This window comes from Euprymna scolopes, chromosome 29 (genome assembly GCF_053919585.1).
Source record: "Euprymna scolopes isolate OS-2025 chromosome 29, ASM5391958v1, whole genome shotgun sequence".
NCBI lineage: Eukaryota > Metazoa > Mollusca > Cephalopoda > Sepiida > Sepiolidae > Euprymna > Euprymna scolopes.
The window spans coordinates 35,784,219-35,804,929 of NC_136510.1; the positions used below are offsets into that span (position 1 = coordinate 35,784,219).

At 33.7% G+C, this 20,711-nt stretch overlaps 2 protein-coding genes across 4 annotated transcripts in view; one reads left to right on the plus strand and one right to left on the minus strand.

Moving 5' to 3' along the window:
• Nucleotides 1-20,711, minus strand: part of LOC145252585 (mitochondrial potassium channel-like) — a 388,073-nt gene that overhangs the window by 56,102 nt on the left and 311,260 nt on the right. The window lies entirely within an intron of this gene.
• The window catches only part of LOC145252580 (protein mono-ADP-ribosyltransferase PARP11-like), a 94,650-nt gene continuing 86,280 nt past the window's right edge, over nt 12,342-20,711 (plus strand). For 2 of the 3 annotated variants that reach the window (XM_080112230.1, XM_080112231.1), the window contains exon 1: nt 12,365-12,593. In XM_080112230.1, coding sequence (XP_079968356.1) covers nt 12,591-12,593 — 3 coding nt within the window. In that variant the 5' untranslated portion in view covers nt 12,365-12,590. Of the gene's footprint in view, nt 12,594-20,711 lie in introns of all 3 variants that reach the window. The other variant, XM_080112232.1, reaches the window with a different exon arrangement.

Sequence of the window (20,711 nt, forward strand, 5' to 3'; positions counted from 1 at the left end):
ATTTGGGAAAATCGACGTAATCGGTTTTCGGCCAGAAATTTGGCGATTAAGGGGTCAAAGTTCAACGATTTGATTTTTGAGAACTCTACCAAACTCCTCCGACAATTTTGGGTCTGAACACTTCAAATTTTAGATATAGGTTCCTTGGACATGGATCTAACTTTATAACTTTATTTGAGCCCAAAACAATAAATTTTAAGGGAGTCATAATAGGGGTCAAAGTTAAAAAAATTGACCGCTTTTTTTTTATCTGCTCAACATACACACCCAAACACCTGGGCAACGCCGGGCTGAAATGCTAATATATATATATATCCCTTTCACTGAAGGTGCTTTGACTTCCCCTCATCATTTTATTTTACTCTCTCTCTCTCTCTCTCTCCCTCTCTCTCTCTCTCTCTCTCTCTCGCTCTCTTTCTCTCTCTCTCCTTATTGACACTCAAATGTAATAAATATGCAATATATCAGGTTGACAACAAGTTCTTGCGGTTTTTAACTTTTAAATTTAGATGAACATATCCGGCTCCAACAAAAATTATTGATCGAAATAAGCAACATGAGAATCAACACATTTTGCCAACGCAAAACAAGTGCATTCATGCCAGTAACGTGAAAATCTTGCGTTCTGATAGCGATGAAGTCGCTGAAGGCGTTTTTGATATCGCTTGGGTTTTTGAAAAATTTTCTCACGTAAAAAGTTGTCGAGATGCTTGAAAAAGTGGCAGTCGGTGGGTGAGAGGTATGGAGAGTATGGCGGATGAAGCAGAGTTTCGTTTCCCAATTCGTTCGACTTTTGCAGGGTTGGTTTAGTAACGCGTGGTTGAGCATTGTCGTGGAGGAGAATTGGGCCTTTTCTGAGCGTTGTTGTCGAAGTTTCTGATGCATTTCATCCATTTGTTGACAGTACTTCCCCGCCGTAATGGTTTCACTTGCATTAAAAAAAAAAATAAAAAATAAAAAAACTGTAATGGATGAAACCGGTCGCAGACAACCAAACAGTCAACATGACCTTCTTTTGATGCAACTCGGACTTCGGGAAATGTCGTGGAACTTCGTCGGCGTCTAACCTCTAAGCTAAGCGTAGCCGGTTGTGGTAAAGAATCCACTTTTTATCACAAGTCACAATCTGATCCATAAACGGGTCGTTCTTATTGCGTAAAAGAAGGGAAGATGACACTTCATAACGGCGTTTCTTTTGGCTGTTGTTCAATTCGCGAGGCACCCATTTATAAAGTTTTTTTTTTTTTATCTTTCCAATCTCTTTCTCTCAATAGGTTGAAAATCGTCGTATACGTTACGGTTAATTCAGAAGCAAGTTCTCTAACAGTTGTGCATAGATTGGCTTCGACTAAGGCTCTTAATTGATTGTTGTCAACTACGCTTATCATCTTAAAGACTCTCGTCGCCACCACACAATTTCTTAAACCACCATTGTACTGTGCGTTCAGTAGTAGTTCCTGGGCCAAACGCTTCGTTGATATCGCGAGCTGTTTCAGCAAATTTTCGGCTTGGCTTGGATTGAAATAAGAAAATTGTGCGAATTTTTTTTCCCATCTTGTTGTCAACGTTATGAAAAAAAAAAAGACATAATTGTTTTTAAAACGATTGTAATTTAAACGATTAGATAGAGCGAAAAATGCTCCGTTAAAATGATATATAAAGTAAGGATACTATAACGAAAACTTATTTGAAAAGACATCATTCGAAATCAATATTAAAAAATACGCAAGAACCTTCCAGTAAACCTAATATATGTACTGAAAAAAACAAAAACAAAAAAAAACAAAAAAAAAACAAACAAAAAAACAAAAAAACAAAAAAATACATGTGTCAGAACGTGCATAAACAATATATATAGAATTAATTTTAAATACAATGTTTCTTTTTCTTTCTTTGACGAATATGTCATGGTTTCGGTGGTACACTTCTAATTGGTAAATAAATATCTATATCTATCTTTACTATATTATAAAAGGAACTCTCTCTCTCTCTCTCTCTCTCTCTCTCTCTCTCTCTCTCTCTGTGTGTGTGTGTGTGTGTGTGTGTGTGTGTGTTCGTTCTTTATGGACTCGAAAACGGCTGAGCCGATTTTCACGAAATTTCACACGAAGGTACTCTATGTGTCTATGGGAATGTTTTCGATAAGTATCGATAAACGAAATAATCCGATGAAAAGAGGAACAAGCGATGTTCACCTTACGAAGCCTAACATCACAAGTGCATTCCAATGAATTGAACTTTTTTCACACACACACACACACACACACACACACACACACACACACACACACACACACACACACATACATTTTAATAAAAAAATTTGCACACACACACACACACACACACACACACACACACACACACACACACACACATACACAGAAATTTTATATATATCCTTTTTTTCAAAAACGCTGGAGTTTTCATTAGTTAGCTTTAGATTCCACAGAGTGAATGAGGTATTGTGGTAAATGTTGCCAGTCAAGAGTAAAGTCGCCACAGACTCCATTTTTACTTTAGTTACAAAGACCCTGCAACACTCCCCTCCCCCGATCTTATAGGGCCTTGTGCCTAAATTTGTTTTGTCTTTTGGAGATTTTACTTTTTTAAATTTTGTAATTTTATATTGGAATGTTTTTAATTGTAATTTTTTCTTTAAACGAAATAAATTAAATATGAAGATCAAAGTGTAGTATCTGTTCCGGCAGATGCTGCAATCAAAGACCATTGCCCTTGTGGCAATCTTCTGGTCCATGTAGGGACAAATCACTATCCAGCTCCCATTTCCCACCTCTCGGGAGCTGATCCCCTTTTCCCTTCCACCTCCCCCTCTCTCTCCCCATTAAAAAACGGCCTTGTGCCTAATTTGCTCACTGGGGAAGCAAATAAATACAGCCTTTGGGTTAAGATCAACGTGTAGTATCTGTTCTTCAGATGCTACACTTCAATTTCTTGTTCTCTGTTAGTGGAGGAGAAATCCTTCACGACTGAGACAATTTTTATTTTTTTGTTTCCTTTCTCCACATTAAAAAACGGCCCTGGTGTCTAACTCTGTCCCGTGGGGAGACATTGTAAATAGGAACATCACTAGCAGTGTCAGAAATTTCGTAAAAACTATTGAATAATTCCACCCGCCATCTTTCGAAGCTTATAACTCCTCGAAAAATGTCATTCAAGCCCTAATTTTTTTTCAATTAAAGGAGCAAGGGCCAAGGTTTCATTAAAAAAAAACACAAAAACAAACAACGTGGGTTTAAAAAAAAAAAAAAGTTTTAAACTTCGGACTTTACAGGTAAATTTCTAAAAAAACACTACTTTTTTTGTTTTTAAATTTGAATATATTATTTATTGATCTTTTATCTTCAATTTGTGATGTATAACGCTTTGGTACATAAATTAATTATTTACTTTTTAATAGACATTTGAAAATGGGGGAGGCATGAATTTAAAAAAAAAAACGTTTGTCTAAAATATATTCGGTTTATTGGAAAGAGCATAACATTTCACATTGACCCTGAAAATATCGTAAAAATAGAATCAATAGAAAAATTTTGATAGATTTTTAAAGTTTAAAAATTGAAAAATACTGAACTCGTAAAATTCAATTAATTTCATTACTATTTTTAAAAAAATATTTCTATTACTTTTTATACAACTTTAATAGTTTATTTTGGAAGTATAATCCATAAAGAAAATAAACAACCCACCTTTAAAAGAGAAATTATGAGTTTTTTATATTTTATTTGCAGTTTCGTATCAGGGGTGTCAAAAATTCCTACAAAAATTCTGATACACCTAGAACATCACATGTGCATTTAAGAAATTTTATTACCACAGAAACCGAAAGGCCTGACATATAAAATCACCAGTAGTTTCTTTGATATGACAGGGGCGCGTTCGAAATGAATGTTTCTGTTTAGAGCACAATTTCACAATGATACTTGACTTTTTCATTTTAAACTGAAATCCAAGCCATTATCACCGCACAAGCAGTATAGTCAGGCATATAAAATCAACAGTATGCTGTCTGATATGGCAGGGGCGCGTTCGAAATGAATTTTTCTGTTTAGAGCATAATTAGAGCATGATACTTGACTTTTGCATTTTAAACTTTAATTCCAGACGTTATATATAATTTTATAAAATCAACAATAGATTCTCTACGGTGCAATGTAGACTACAAAGTATTGTAGACTAAGTCACTGCGGGAAGGCATATAAATCTTCCTCCCGGTGCACGGCGATGGATCCCCGACTAGAGCAGGCATTTAATCGATTTGATTAAAAAGGGCGATTTCAATATAAAAATATGGGAGGGTCAAACATTCGTTGATTATCATTCAATCTTGGGCAATGTCGGGTCTCCCTGCTGATAATAATAATAGTATGCCCACGTTATTCGCCCTGTTTCCTAGAATATATATTTCATAATAAGTTCAATAGTTTTGAATTTTACCAAAACGCATATGTATTGACGCTCACGCGAGCGAACCGATCCTTTTCAATGTGCATTCAAAATTTGATGTAGAACAATTCTTTTCTCTAAAATTTTTGTATCTAACTTATTTTTAAAATTTAAAGTGAGGAGGAAGGCGAGTGTGAATTTGGGTGTGCGCATCCTCTACATGGCAGCGTTCACGAAAAAGATAGTGTGCTCATGTTACTCGCCGTTTTTACTAGAACATATATTTATAATAATTCGTTCATCAGTTGAAGAGATTACTGTGTGCGTGTGTGTGTGTGTGTTTGTCTTTCAGTCTATCTGTCAGTCTATCTGGCGGTCACTATATTTTCAAACTCTATCTCCTCCGAAATTAAAAGTCGCAGAGCGGAGCAGCGCTAAGGGCTTTAAATGATTGGATTTTTTTTCACGAGTTGTGTACGAGCCTTTTTCAAGTCTCACACAAAACACACATTCATATTTCAAGCTGTCATATACATACGCGCACACAAACATACGCGCCCACGTCCACACATGTACACATTCACGTTCGCGTACATACACTCACATTCACGTATATATACACACACGCTTACGTATACACATGTACTCACACACGCGAACACGAACACACACATGGACGACGTCACTTCCGCTTTCTAAGGAAATACACATGCGCAAAAGACACTCCAGAAGCGAGTATAAAACATGGAGACAAGCTGTTTCTAATCCTCTCTTTAGGACCAACTCTCAACGAGAGAGGTTGGGCTAACAAGCTGCCGCCGTTTCGGCGCGCGCGCACCCGCACCTCACGCCCACTTCCTACTATGTATGGGGCACGAGCTAATGACTGTATGTATACATTCTCCCTCTTTCTCTCTCCATCTACTACTGGTCACTAAGAACACCTTCGCGTAGCTGACTACTAACTGATGACAACTCTAATATCCACTCTTTGTCTACACGCTGGACTACCATTCTCAATTTTCCTACAACATTTATTTCTCTTCCCACGCGCGAACAAACAATAGTGACCCAAACTTGAGATGAAAACACATTTCCTTTTCTTGCTACAACACCAGTCCTGCAACGGACATTGGTTACATACGCGCGGACATGTTATAACTAAAATATTCATTTCTTTCAACAGCAAATAAACGACGTTTATCTTATCCATTACTTGAGTCTTTGTTTCCTTCAATTCCCATTCGTTTCATTATTCTTTTGTAACGGGATTGGGGTATTTATATATCCTAGTCCCCTACAGTTGTTCTTTCATGGGTCTTAGCCAGTTAAAATTGTTTTTAAGGGGTTAAAATTGTTTTTAAGGGGTCAAAAATGGGTCAAAATTGAAAAAAAATCGTTAAACATTTTGTACATTCATCTTAGTTTATTTTTAATTTTTAATTGATTCATATGCGTGTCACGTTGGAGCGATGGTAACGTTGCCAGCTTTGAATGATATGGTTTCGATTCTAGCTGATGGAATTTAAATCTTTTTATTTTTTTTTTAACTTTTAAAATCACAACTCTGTAATAATATATACAAAATCTGGATGAATTAAAATATTTGTCTGTTTACAGTTTCAAATTGGCTGTTTTATTTTATAATTAAAAAAAATGTTGAAAAGGAAGCTGTAAGTTTAATTTTTATCAATTAAATTTAAAAAAAAGTTAATTGACATCTATTCCCTTATAATTTATATAAAAAAATATTCAGAAAAAAAACAAAAAAAAAAACAAACAATGTGTTGTGTGTTGAATTTTCATAGAAAAATTTTTCAAATCAATTCTGTTTAGCTTTAAAAGGTTAAAAAAGAATGTGCGACAAAATTGTTATAAATTCGTCGTTATTTGTTTTATTTTTTTTTTATTCATTTTATTTTTAATGTGTTTGGAAATGTCCAACTACCGTGGAATTTCCACGGGTTCTGGTAGTCTACGTATTTATATCGTAGTACCTTTAACGTACGTACGTACATGTGTCACGGTTTCCAAATTATAAATTATTCGATTGGAAGATCTTATTTATTAGAAAGGGGATAACATACTACGAGCATTAAATTAGTATACAGTTCGTAGCATGTTGTCACCTTCTATACCCCCTTTTAATAAATAAGATCTCCCGATCACCGAAGACACAATGTAAGAAGAAGAAAGAAAAAATTAAAAACAAAATAATGATGTTGCTTTTCGGCCTTGAAACTGAAATATACCTTCTTGATATTCTGGTTAGGATCCAAGTGTAGTATCTGTCTAAAGATGATGTGATGATAGCGCCGGACAATGGAAATATGTCTCAGACTATAAGAATATTGGAGATAAACCGTAATAACCAGATATATTCTAACACTACATTTACCAGATTACTTAAATAAATAAATTTACAATTTTAACAAAATGATAATATCGCGGGTTCTCCTTTTGCAAAAGCAATACATTACATATGAAAGATACCGCTGTGGAATTTCCACAGGTCCCGCTAATATATATATATATATATATATATATATATATATATATATATATACATGCATACATATATTTATACATGTTTAGGAAATAGTCATGATTATATATATATAATCATCCACATTTCTAAACCTTGCATACATACATACATACATACATATATATATATATATATATATATATATATATATATATATATATATATAAAAAATTTTAAAGCCAAAGACTATGCAGGGAAAGACCGGAATTATGAAAGTAAAGAAGAAAAAAAACAAATGTAGACAAAAAAAAAGAAAAGTTCTTTTCCGCCATCTTAAATCCACTTTTGTCTTTTGAAAAAGAGAGGAGGTCCCTTTCTCTCGAAATTAATCAAAGTTCCATACCACCCACGGACTTTACATACACCGGACATACCAGCAACTTGGTTATAAATAATTATACATTGAGGTGAGGAAAGATAGACGAATAAAGGCTAGACACCCCTCTACTCAAGCACACCCGTCTACATTTGTTTTTTTTTTTCTTTACTTTCATAATTCCGGTCTTTCCCCGCATTGTCTTTGGCTTTAAAAAAAATTCTTTATATTTCTTTACCAACAATGCTTCAATCAAACTGCTACCTAATCTTATATATATATATATTAGGAAATAGTCATGACTATATATATATATATATATATATATATATATATATATATATATAATCATCCACATTTCCTAAGCCTTTACAGTACTGTTTCGCTGTTTTATAGCTCATCAGTGCGGCTAGACAAGCAACTACCTCAAGCCAGGATCGAGACCCGACCGCTCAAACGACAGTCGGAGCTTCTAACCGTTGTGCTGTACGACTTTGGGCAGTTGTTACATGATAAGGGCTGTCCCCTTTTCATGTAAGTATAAAAATAGAGAGATTTAGTTAAAATGAAAATGAAATAGAATAGACGAAATTCGAACCTCATAATTTAGGTTTAGAAATAGATTACGAGAGAGAATTAGAAAATGGAATGTAAAAACAAACCATTGTTTAGCTTAGAGATTAAATAGTTTTAAGAAAATGAATGTGCATTTGTCAATTCTGTTATGAAACTGAATTAAGGAATGCAACTATAGGATAATTTAATAAACATGTTTTTAACATATTGGAAATATAGGTTACTGGAAATATAGGTTAAAATTCCTTTTGTAAACAAAGGAAAAAGTTTTGGACACGCATTTCCAGAACACGTGAAAGAAGACACATGTTTTAACATGTGTATGACGTCATGGAAAATGGGAAGTTGAGAGTCAAGCAGAGAGAGTCTGAGGACGACAGTCTGGAGTCCAGAGATGGACAGTCGAACGTCTGGAAGCGAGACGGTAACCTTTGAAACATATAATGTAAAACTTTGAATTCCTGACTAAGAAAACCAGCGACCGGTCCATGGAAATAAACGCGTCATGTGTTTTTATAAACGTCGCCTTTGTGTTGTAATGCTACCAAAAGGTAAAGCGAAATTGTCATTATATGTCTTATATATCTTGTGTTTTAAAATGTCTTCACATACACAATGTCTCTACATCTCATATCTACAATGTGAACACTAAGACTGTCTCAACACTGTCTCCTCACCCTAAGAGCTTCTACTACACTTCTAAGTATGAACATTTTATATATATGAATCTCTTCATAACACGAACACAGAACGCAACATCTCTCTTAATAAGACTCTCTAAGACTCACTTTTAATAAGACTTCCTAACAACGAACAATAACAACAACAAGAGTAATAATAATAATAATAATAATAATAATAATAATAATAATAATAATAATAATAATAATAATAATGAAACCACTATATAACACAATGAATTAACAATATTTTGACATTGTCCAAATACCTCGGTAAAAAATGGCACTGTAAATAGCACCGGCAAAAATTAGGACCGTTCGTTCCCCTAGTTTTAAATAGGGGTTAACTTAAGTGTGGAAAAAGTCGGTTTGGTTAGGTTCAAATTCTGTAGAAACATAGAAAAGAAAAATTATAACGTTTCATTTAACAATTATTTTATATAATAATAATATACTACATGGAAACGTTATTTTAAAGCGCCGATTATATAAACACGATTTTCGTATCGCAATTTCATTATTTTCTTACGATGGAAATTTTTTTTTTTTAATTATTACTAGTTTATTTTGCCCTTCTTTTAAATGTTATATTGATAATATAACTTCTAATAAAGTTACATTGTGTTACATAATGGGGAGGGGGTAATTCTGTTGTGAATTTTGAAGGTGCATGTGGATCATTTTTCGTAAATTTTGGAATTTATTAAAATTCTAACACGACACGTAAGTACATAATAATGTTTTCACCTGAAATGCGTTGGCTTAAAACATCACTAATCTACACAAGATCAACACGTGTTATTGCCAGTGAGCAAGCATCGATAAAGTGAATAAATAACATTTGAGTGAATACAAAGCGAAAAGGAGCGAGATATTCTTACAGTCACTATAGTACAATTGAGATTATATGTAAATTTACGTGATTTAATTTTTTTTTTTTTTTTTTTGCTTTGTTCATACCAAACAAGGCATATTGCCACTGAAACCATATGATAGGGCCAGATTCACAATGCGAGAGGGGATAAATAGGGAGATGGACAGAAGATATTTGTTCACATTACATTTAAATTTCTGCATATGGGTAAAGTCTGGAAAACAGTGAGCAAAGAGAGGATCCCAAAGGCAAGTTGCCCACTAGTGCAAAGTTAGATACAAGGTCGATTTCTAATGTGAAGATTATCCAGCTCCCCGACAAAAGGAGAACTCTGGGTTGAGACAAAAATAAATATTGCACCAGTTTGGAAGGACTTCAAAAATTTATTTGTAGAAAGTCAAAATAATTTTTACAAATTAGGCACAAGGCCATCAAAAAGGTGGGGATATGGTCGGTGACCATCTTTTGTCTCTCCTATTCTTAACTAGATGCATTTTTTTTTCACGATTTGTCTAACACATTTACATCGGTTGTTACCACAATACCACATTTACTCCATGGACTACTTTAATTAAAATATCTGCAATAGCTTTAAATCAATTTTATTTTAAAACATTCTTTCAATTTCATTGGAAAATGATGTCGAGTGGGACAAAAGAAACACACACAAAAAATCACAAAAAACATTAAAGACGAAAAGTTGTGAGTTATTACTTAATCGCGTTATGTTATTTAATTTACCCCCCCCCCCTAGTTAAGTATTTTGGGGTCGGGGGGCTAAATTTGTAGAGTAACATTCTCAACTTACCTCCTCAAAAAACAAAAAAAAAAAAAAAAAAAGGAATAAATAAATAAAAATAAAAATAAGAACGAATATGACATTGTTTTTAGGCGATTATGTGTGAACAGCCTAAAAAACTTTGTGAAAAAGAAAATTAGAATTTAGAATGAGGGATCAATTTTCTATGTAAATTTCCAGGCTATTCTAGTTTTTTTTTTTAGATTAACTAACCAATTTTGTTTTTACCATTAATCTTAAATCCGAGTGGTAAGGTCATGAAACCAAAAGTAATCCCCTTAAAAACTATAAACTTTGTTTACACCCCAAACGCAGGATTCACCTTCCATAACGGACAAAAATAAATAAATAGATAAATAAATAAATAAAACCCACTGTTTGGGTTTTTTCTTGATATTTTTTTGGTGCGGGGGGGGGGGGGGGTGCGTGTTCTAGGTGTGTCAGAAGTTTCGTGAAAAATATTGAATAATTCCACCCCGTCTTTCCAAGGTTATAACTCATCGAAAAATGTAATTCAAGCCCTAATTTTTCTTTTCAATTAAAGGAGCAAGGACCAAGGTTTCATTAAAAAAACAAAAAACAACGTGGTTTTAAAAAAAAATAGCCTTAAACTTCGGACTTTACAGACAAATTTCTAAAAAAAAAAAAAAAACACTACTTTTTGTTTTGTTTTAAATTTGAATATATTATTTATTGATCTTTTATCTTCAATTTGTGATATATAACACTTTGGTGAGTAAATTAATTATTTACTTTTCAATATACATTTCAAAATGGGAGGCGTGAATTAATTCGACCCCCTGTCTTTCCAAGCTTATAACTACTCGAAAAATGTAATTCAGGCCCTAATTTTTTTTTTCAATTAAAAGAGCAAGGATGAAGGTTTCATTAAAAAAAAAAACAATAAAAAAAAAAACAAACAACGTGGTTTGTTAAAAAAAAAAAAGGTTTTAAACTTCGGACTTTACAGGTAAATTTCTAAAAAACACTACTTTTTGTTGTTTTAAATTTGAATATATTATTTATTGATCTTTTATCTTCAATTTGTGATATATAAAAGTTTGGTGAGTAAATTAATTATTTACTTTTTAATAGACATTTGAAAATGGGGATGGGCGTGAATTAAAAAAAAAACATTTGTCTAAAATATTATATTCAGTTTATTGGAAAGATCATAAAATTTCACATTGACCCTGAAAATATCGTAAAAATAGAATCAATAGAAAAATTTTGATAGATTTTTAAAGTTTAAAAATTGAAAAATACTGAGCTCGTAAAATTCAAGTAATTTCATTACGGTTTTTTTTTTAAATAAAAAAATAATATTTCTATTACTTTTTATACAACTTTAATAGTTTATTTTGGAAGTATAATCCATAAAGAAAATAAATAACCCACTTTTAAAAGAGAAATTACGAGCTTTTATATTTTATTCGCTGTTTCGCGTGAGGGGTGTCAAAAATTCCTACAAAAATTCTGATACACCTAGAGGTGTTCTCACACGTAGTCGGTTTAAAATGTAAAAAGAGCAGAATTAGACACATGGTCGGTTTTTAATATGGAGATGGATTCAGCCCCCTACAACCCGAAACAAATGAAAAAAAATCAAGAGGCACACTCTGGATAAAATAATAATAAAAAAAGAAAATGCTCCTAACGAAAGAGAGAACAGATACTACAGTTTGACCCTAGCTCGAATTGTAGAAATTGCAAGGAATGTATGTTTGAAGATACACTTAAGCGACTTGTTCAGATGCTGGGCTGGTGTTACTGATCAGTTTACAATGTAAAATTTAATATAAAACTACTTCACTAGCCCTTATGTACCTGCCTCCCCACGAGAGTTGGATGTGAAGCTAAATAAGTTTTTTTTTTAATTAGGGTGTTATCCAGTTCTCCAAAATGGACATTCTGGGTGGGACAAAGATGCAAAAATATTTCCTCGGTCGAGTAGAGTTTCTCCTCTTCTGACTGATAACAAATACTTTACTTTGAATTACGTCTATCGACTCGCCGCCCCCTGATAAAATAAATAAATAAATAAATAAATAAATAATAAAAAATGAAATAAATTCAATGTTTTTGTGCCTATTTATTTCTCGGAAAAGATTTTCTTTCATTTTAGAAAATAAAACTTTTGCACTATAAAAAAGCAGGAATAAATTTCGAACCGTTCTTTTCTGTTCAGCTCTTCACAACAACCTGCCGTCGTCCTCTGATAAAACAGGAAAGTGTATACACACATCTAAATATAGACAATATACATATAAGTTATTGAATATTTAAACTTTATTTTTTAATAAGCATAATTTCAGTGCATTCAATTGTAGAAAGAAAAATTTAACCAGGCTTCGTTTTGTTCTAAATATTGTATAGACCGACATCGAAAAATGGTAAGTATCAATATAACATATATTTCATTATTTGTGTTTACATATAAATTACATATATTACTTCTCTTATATTTCAAAGCGTGATCGTCACGATATCCTGCTGGTAAGAAGCCAGTGTTTATAATATTTAGATTGGTGTTCAAATCCTTCAGCTGGGATATGATTACATCATCCAAGCTAACGAGTATAAGGTAACACAAATCATATGCCTGTCTATATTAAAAATATATTTATTAATTATTTAGTGGAAAAGTTAAGCTCCGTTAAGTTAAGCACATTGAAGAGAGATTGTAGCTTTTATACATATTTCTCTAGGTAAATTGCATTTAACTCTTTTTAGCTCATAAACTTGATTTACTGTATAAACTTTGGTTATCCTCGTTTTGGTATTGATCATATGTTTAAATGTTCTATTTGATGTCTAATCTCTGTATTGATGAAAAGATTTTATTTCAATAATAATTGGTATGATCTCAAACGATTGATTGTTGACGCTGAATTCTTGGAGTCTAAATGATTTTTTTTCATAAACCTGAAACCATATCACCTGGTGTATCTATCTATACTCCTATAAATTCGTTTTTCTTTTGTGTATATTGATATTCATATTAAAAACCCTCTTTTCTATTAATTTATGTATTTATTTGCTTCCCCACCAAAGCAAATTAGGCACAAGGCCGTTTTTAATGTGGGGTAAAAACCAGCTCCCCTAAAAGTAGGCAAAAAGGGGGCACTTTGGTTAACAAAAATAATAATTGTCCCAGTATAGAGGGTTTCCCCTCCATTGACTGGTTCAAATTATCTTAAGTACAGCATCTGCAGAACAGATACTACACTTTGAGATATTAAATCTTTTATTCAGGCAAAAAAAAAAAAAAAAGAACATGAACAAAAAACTTAGGCACAAGGACAACTCAAAAGGGGGTGGCAGATGGGGGTCGTTGGTCATCCTTGTCACTCTAGAACTAAACAAAAGTTTCTCTTAGCTAGAATCTTCTTTCACCATAATACCGCATTCACCCTTTCGTATTTGGGGATGTCCTACTTGGCACCCAATTGTTTAAAACATTTTTTATTTCCGTGTAAAAACAAAAAAGATAACAATGATGACACGATGATTCATTTATGTCGAGGATGGGGGAGAAAAAAAAGTGGTTAGTAGGACCCTCCCAACCTCGTCTAGTTGATAGACCGTCTGTTTCACCCGAAGGCCAAGAACAACAGAAAAAAGTCAAGCCTCTTTTCTATTTACTTAAAAAGAAAATACAATTTTGTTATATATGGGTTGTGGAATTGCATTCACTAGCAAAAAATCTAGCTAATTTGCATATTCTTTTAAACATTCATTTTAATTAATTCCCTATTAGATTTTTCGATTTTCTTATGGGATGATCATTTTTAGTTAACTATTACGTGTAATTATATTCATGCAGATATTCTACATGATTTATACTTGCATAATATTTGCGTAAAAAGTTTACAGTAAACACAAAATTGTTTCCATATATATTTATGTACACGTATATATTATTGTTTAATCTATCTATATATATATTTATATCTATATATCTATAAAATTGAATGTGCCCGTCTGTCTGTGTGTCTGTCTGTGTGCCTGTGTACATTTTCCTTCGCAATAACTGTTAATTTTAAGTCTACAGACTCGAAATATTATATACGGGGTACTGAAATTTTGGAAAATCTATGTGATCGGTTTTCGGCCAGAAATTTAGCTGTTAAGGGGTCAAAGTTCAACGATTTGTTGAATTTAAAAAAATTGACCGTTGTTTTTATTTTTTTTTTATTTTGCTCCAAACGCCGGGCAACGCCGGGCAACGTCGGGCACCCATGTAAGTATATCTATAAAAGTTAACGTGTCTGTGTATCTGTGTGTGTGTCCGTCTGTCTGTGTACTTTTCACTACGCAATAACTTTGTCAGTTTTAAGTCTACAGACTCGAAATTTGATATACAGGGGACTGATATTTGGGAAAATCGACGTAATCGGTTTTCGGCCAGAAATTTGGCGATTAAGGGGTCAAAGTTCAACGATTTGGTTTTTGAGAACTCTACCAAACTCCTCCGACAATTTTGGGTCTAAACACTTCAAATTTTAGATATAGGTTCCTTGGACATGGATCTAACTTTATAACTTTATTTGAGCCCAAAACAATAAATTTTAAGGGAGTCATAATAGGGGTCAAAGTTAAAAAAATTGACCGCTTTTTTTTATCTGCTCAACATACACACCCAAACACCTGGGCAACGCCGGGCTGAAATGCTAATATATATATATATATATATATATATATATATATATATATATATATATATCCCTTTCACTGAAGGTGCTTTGACTTCCCCTCATCATTTTATTTTACTCTCTCTCTCTCTCTCTCTCTCTCTCTCTCTCTCTCTCTCTCGTTATTGACACTCAAATGTAATAAATATGCAATATATCAGGTTGACAACAAGTTCTTGCGGTTTTTAACTTTTAAATTTAGATGAACATATCCGGCTCCAACAAAAATTATTGATCGAAATAAGCAACATGAGAATCAACACATTTTGCCAACGCAAAACAAGTGCATTCATGCCAGTAACGTGAAAATCTTGCGTTCTGATAGCGATGAAGTCGCTGAAGGCGTTTTTGATATCGCTTGGGTTTTTGAAAAATTTTCTCACGTAAAAAGTTGTCGAGATGCTTGAAAAAGTGGCAGTCGGTAGGTGAGAGGTCTGGAGAGTATGGCGGATGAAGCAGAGTTTCGTTTCCCAATTCGTTCGACTTTTGCAGGGTTGGTTTAGTAACGCGTGGTTGAGCATTGTCGTGGAGGAGAATTGGGCCTTTTCTGAGCGTTGTTGTCGAAGTTTCTGATGCATTTCATCCATTTGTTGGCAGTACTTCCCCACCGTAATGGTTTCACTTGCATTAAAAAAAAAAATTAAAAAAAAAATAAAAAAACTGTAATGGATGAAACCGGTCGCAGACAACCAAACAGTCAACATGACCTTCTTTTGATGCAACTCGGACTTCGGGAAATGTCGTGGAACTTCGTCGGCGTCTAACCTCTAAGCTAAGCGTAGCCGATTGTGGTAAAGAATCCACTTTTTATCACAAGTCACAATCTGATCCATAAACGGGTCGTTCTTATTGCGTAAAAGAAGGGAAGATGACACTTCATAACGGCGTTTCTTTTGGCTGTTGTTCAATTCGCGAGGCACCCATTTATAAAGTTTTTTTTTTTTTTATCTTTCCAATCTCTTTCTCTCAATAGGTTGAAAATCGTCGTATACGTTACGGTTAATTCAGAAGCAAGTTCTCTAACAGTTGTGCATAGATTGGCTTCGACTAAGGCTCTTAATTGATCGTTGTCAACTACGCTTATCATCTTAAAGACTCTCGTCGCCACCACACAATTTCTTAAACCACCATTGTACTGTGCGTTCAGTAGTAGTTCCTGGGCCAAACGCTTCGTTGATATCGCGAGCTGTTTCAGCAAATTTTCGGCTTGGCTTGGATTGAAATAAGAAAATTGTGCGAATTTTTTTTCTCATCTTGTTGTCAACGTTATGAAAAAAAAAAAAGACATAATTGTTTTTAAAACGATTGTAATTTAAACGATTAGATAGAGCGAAAAATGCTCCGTTAAAATGATATATAAAGTAAGGATACTATAACGAAAACTTATTTGAAAAGACATCATTCGAAATCAATATTAAAAAATACGCAAGAACCTTCCAGTAAACCTAATATATGTACTGAAAAAAAACAAAAACAAAAAAAAAACAAAAAAAAAACAAACAAACAAACAAAAAAACAAAAAAACAAAAAAATACATGTGTCAAAACGTGCATAAACAATATATATAGAATTAATTTTAAATACAATGTTTCTTTTTCTTTCTTTGAGGAATATGTCATGGTTTCGGTGGTACACTTCTAATTGGTAAATAAATATCTATATCTATCTTTACTATATTATAAAAGGAACTCTCTCTCTCTCTCTCTCTCTCTCTCTCTCTCTCTCTCTCTCTCTCTCTCTGTGTGTGTGTGTGTGTGTGTGTGTGTGTGTGTTCGTTCTTTATGGACTCGAAAACGGCTGAGCCGATTTTCATGAAATTTCACACGAAGGTACTCTATGTGTCTATGGGAATGTTTTCGATAAGTATCGATAAACGAAATAATCCGATGAAAAGAGGAACAAGCGATGTTCACCTTACGAAGCCTAACATCACAAGTGCATTCCAATGAATTGAACTTTTTTCACACACACACACACACACACACACACACACATACATTTTAATAAAAAAATTTGCACACACACACACACACACACACACACACACACACACACACACACACACACACACACACACACAGAGAAATTGTATATATATCCTTTTTTCAAAAACGCTGGAGTTTTCATTAGTTAGTTTAGAGTCCACAGAGTGAATGAGGTATTGTGGTAAATGTTGCCAGTCAAGAGTAAAGTCGCCAAAGACTCCAATTTTTACTTTAGTTACAAAGACCCTGCAATACTCCCCTCCCCCGATCTTATAGGGCCTTGTGCCTAAATTTGTTTTGTCTTTTGGAGATTTTACATTTTTAAATTTTGTAATTTTATATTGGAATGTTTTTAATTGTAATTTTTTCTTTAAACGAAATAAATTAAATATGAAGATCAAAGTGTAGTATCTGTTCCGGCAGATGCTGCAATCAAAGACCATTGCCCTTGTGGCAATCTTCTGGTCCATGTAGGGACAAATCACTATCCAGCTCCCATTTCCCACCTCTCGGGAGCTGATCCCCTTTTCCCTTCCACCTCCCCCTCTCTCTCTCCCCATTAAAAAACGGCCTTGTGCCTAATTTGCTCACTGGGGAAGCAAATAAATACAGCCTTTGGGTTAAGATCAACGTGTAGTATCTGTTCTTCAGATGCTACACTTCAATTTCTTGTTCTCTGTTAGTGGAGGAGAAATCCTTCACGACTGAGACAATTTTTATTTTTTTGTTTCCTTTCTCCACATTAAAAAACGGCCCTGGTGTCTAACTCTGTCCCGTGGGGAGACATTGTAAATAGGAACATCACTAGCAGTGTCAGAAATTTCGTAAAAACTATTGAATAATTCCACCCGCCATCTTTCGAAGCTTATAACTCCTCGAAAAATGTCATTCAAGCCCTAATTTTTTTTTTCAATTAAAGGAGCAAGGGCCAAGGTTTCATTAAAAAAAACACAAAAACAAACAACGTGGGTTTAAAAAAAAAAAAAAGGTTTTAAACTTCGGACTTTACAGGTAAATTTCTAAAAAAACACTACTTTTTTTGTTTTTAAATTTGAATATATTATTTATTGATCTTTTATCTTCAATTTGTGATGCTTTGGTACATAAATTAATTATTTACTTTTTAATAGACATTTGAAAATGGGGGAGGCGTGAATTTAAAAAAACAAAAACGTTTGTCTAAAATATATTCGGTTTATTGGAAAGAGCATAACATTTCACATTGACCCTGAAAATATCGTAAAAATAGAATCAATAGAAAAATTTTGATAGATTTTTAAAGTTTAAAGATTGAAAAATACTGAACTCGTAAAATTCAATTAATTTCATTACTATTTAAAAAAAAAATATTTCTATTACTTTTTATACAACTTTAATAGTTTATTTTGGAAGTATAATCCATAAAGAAAATAAACAACCCACCTTTGAAAGAGAAATTATGAGTTTTTTATATTTTATTTGCAGTTTCGTATCAGGGGTGTCAAAAATTCCTACAAAAATTCTGATACACCTAGAACATCACATGTGCATTTAAGAAATTTTATTACCACAGAAACCGAAAGGCCTGACATATAAAATCACCAGTAGTTTCTTTGATATGACAGGGGCGCGTTCGAAATGAATGTTTCTGTTTAGAGCACAATTTCACAATGATACTTGACTTTTTCATTTTAAACTGAAATCCAAGCCATTATCACAGCACAAGCAGTATAGCCAGGCATATAAAATCAACAGTATGCTGTCTGATATGGCAGGGGCGCGTTCGAAATGAATTTTTCTGTTTAGAGCATAATTAGAGCATGATACTTGACTTTTGCATTTTAAACTTTGATTCCAGACGTTATATATAATTTTATAAAATCAACAATAGATTCTCTACGGTGCAATGTAGACTACAAAGTATTGTAGACTAAGTCACTGCGGGAAGGCATATAAATCTTCCTCCCGGTGCACGGCGATGGATCCCCGACTAGAGCAGGCATTTAATCGATTTGATTAAAAAGGGCGATTTCAATATAAAAATATGGGAGGGTCAAACATTCGTTGATTATCATTCAATCTTGGGCAATGTCGGGTCTCCCTGCTGATAATAATAATAGTATGCCCACGTTATTCGCCCTGTTTCCTAGAATATATATTTCATAATAAGTTCAATAGTTTTGAATTTTACCAAAACGCATATGTATTGACGCTCACGCGAGCGAACCGATCCTTTTCAATGTGCATTCAAAATTTGATGTGGAACAATTCTTTTCTCTAAAATTTTTGTATCTAACTTATTTTTAAAATTTAAAGTGAGGAGGAAGGCGAGTGTGAATTTGGGTGTGCGCATCCTCTACATTGCAGCGTTCACGAAAAAGATAGTGTGCTCATGTTACTCACCGTTTTTACTAGAACATATATTTATAATAATTCGTTCATCAGTTGAAGAGATTACTGTGTGTGTGTGTGTGTTTGTCTTTCAGTCTATCTGTCAGTCTATCTGGCGGTCACTATATTTTCAAACTCTATCTCCTCCGAAATTAAAAGTCGCAGAGCGGAGCAGCGCTAAGGGCTTTAAATGATTGGATTTTTTTTCACGAGTTGTGTACGAGCCTTTTTCAAGTCTCACACAAAACACACATTCATATTTCAAGCTGTCATATACATACGCGCACACAAACATACGCGCCCACGTCCACACATGTACACATTCACGTTCGCGTACATACACTCACATTCACGTATATATACACACACGCTTACGTATACACATGTACTCACACACGCGAACACGAACACACACATGGACGACGTCACTTCCGCTTTCTAAGGAAATACACATGCGCAAAAGACACTCCAGAAGCGAGTATAAAACATGGAGACAAGCTGTTTCTAATCCTCTCTTTAGGACCAACTCTCAACGAGAGAGGTTGGGCTAACAAGCTGCCGCCGTTTCGGCGCGCGCGCACCCGCACCTCACGCCCACTTCCTACTATGTATGGGGCACGAGCTAATGACTGTATGTATACATTCTCCCTCTTTCTCTCTCCATCTACTACTGGTCACTAAGAACACCTTCGCGTAGCTGACTACTAACTGATGACAACTCTAATATCCACTCTTTGTCTACACGCTGGACTACCATTCTCAATTTTCCTACAACATTTATTTCTCTTCCCACGCGCGAACAAACAATAGTGACCCAAACTTGAGATGAAAACACATTTCCTTTTCTTGCTACAACACCAGTCCTGCAACGGACATTGGTTACATACGCGCGGACATGTTATAACTAAAATATTCATTTCTTTCAACAGCAAATAAACGACGTTTATCTTATCCATTACTTGAGTCTTTGTTTCCTTCAATTCCCATTCGTTTCATTATTCTTTTGTAACGGGATTGGGGTATTTATATATCCTAGTCCCCTACAGTTGTTCTTTCATGGGTCTTAGCCAGTTAAAATTGTTTTTAAGGGGTTAAAATTGTTTTTAAGGGGTCAAAAATGGGTCAAAATTGAAAAAAATTGTTAAACATTTTGTACATTCATCTTAGTTTATTTTTAATTTTTAATTGATTCATATGCGTGTCACGTTGGAACGATGGTAACGTTGCCAGCTTTGAATGATATGGTTTCGATTCTAGCTGATGGAATTTAAATCTTTTTATTTTTTTTTAACTTTTAAAATCACAACTCTGTAATAATATATACAAAATCTGGATGAATTAAAATATTTGTCTGTTTACAGTTTCAAATTGGCTGTTTTATTTTATAATTAAAAAAAAATGTTGAAAAGGAAGCTGTAAGTTTAATTTTTATCAATTAAATTTTAAAAAAAAGTTAATTGAC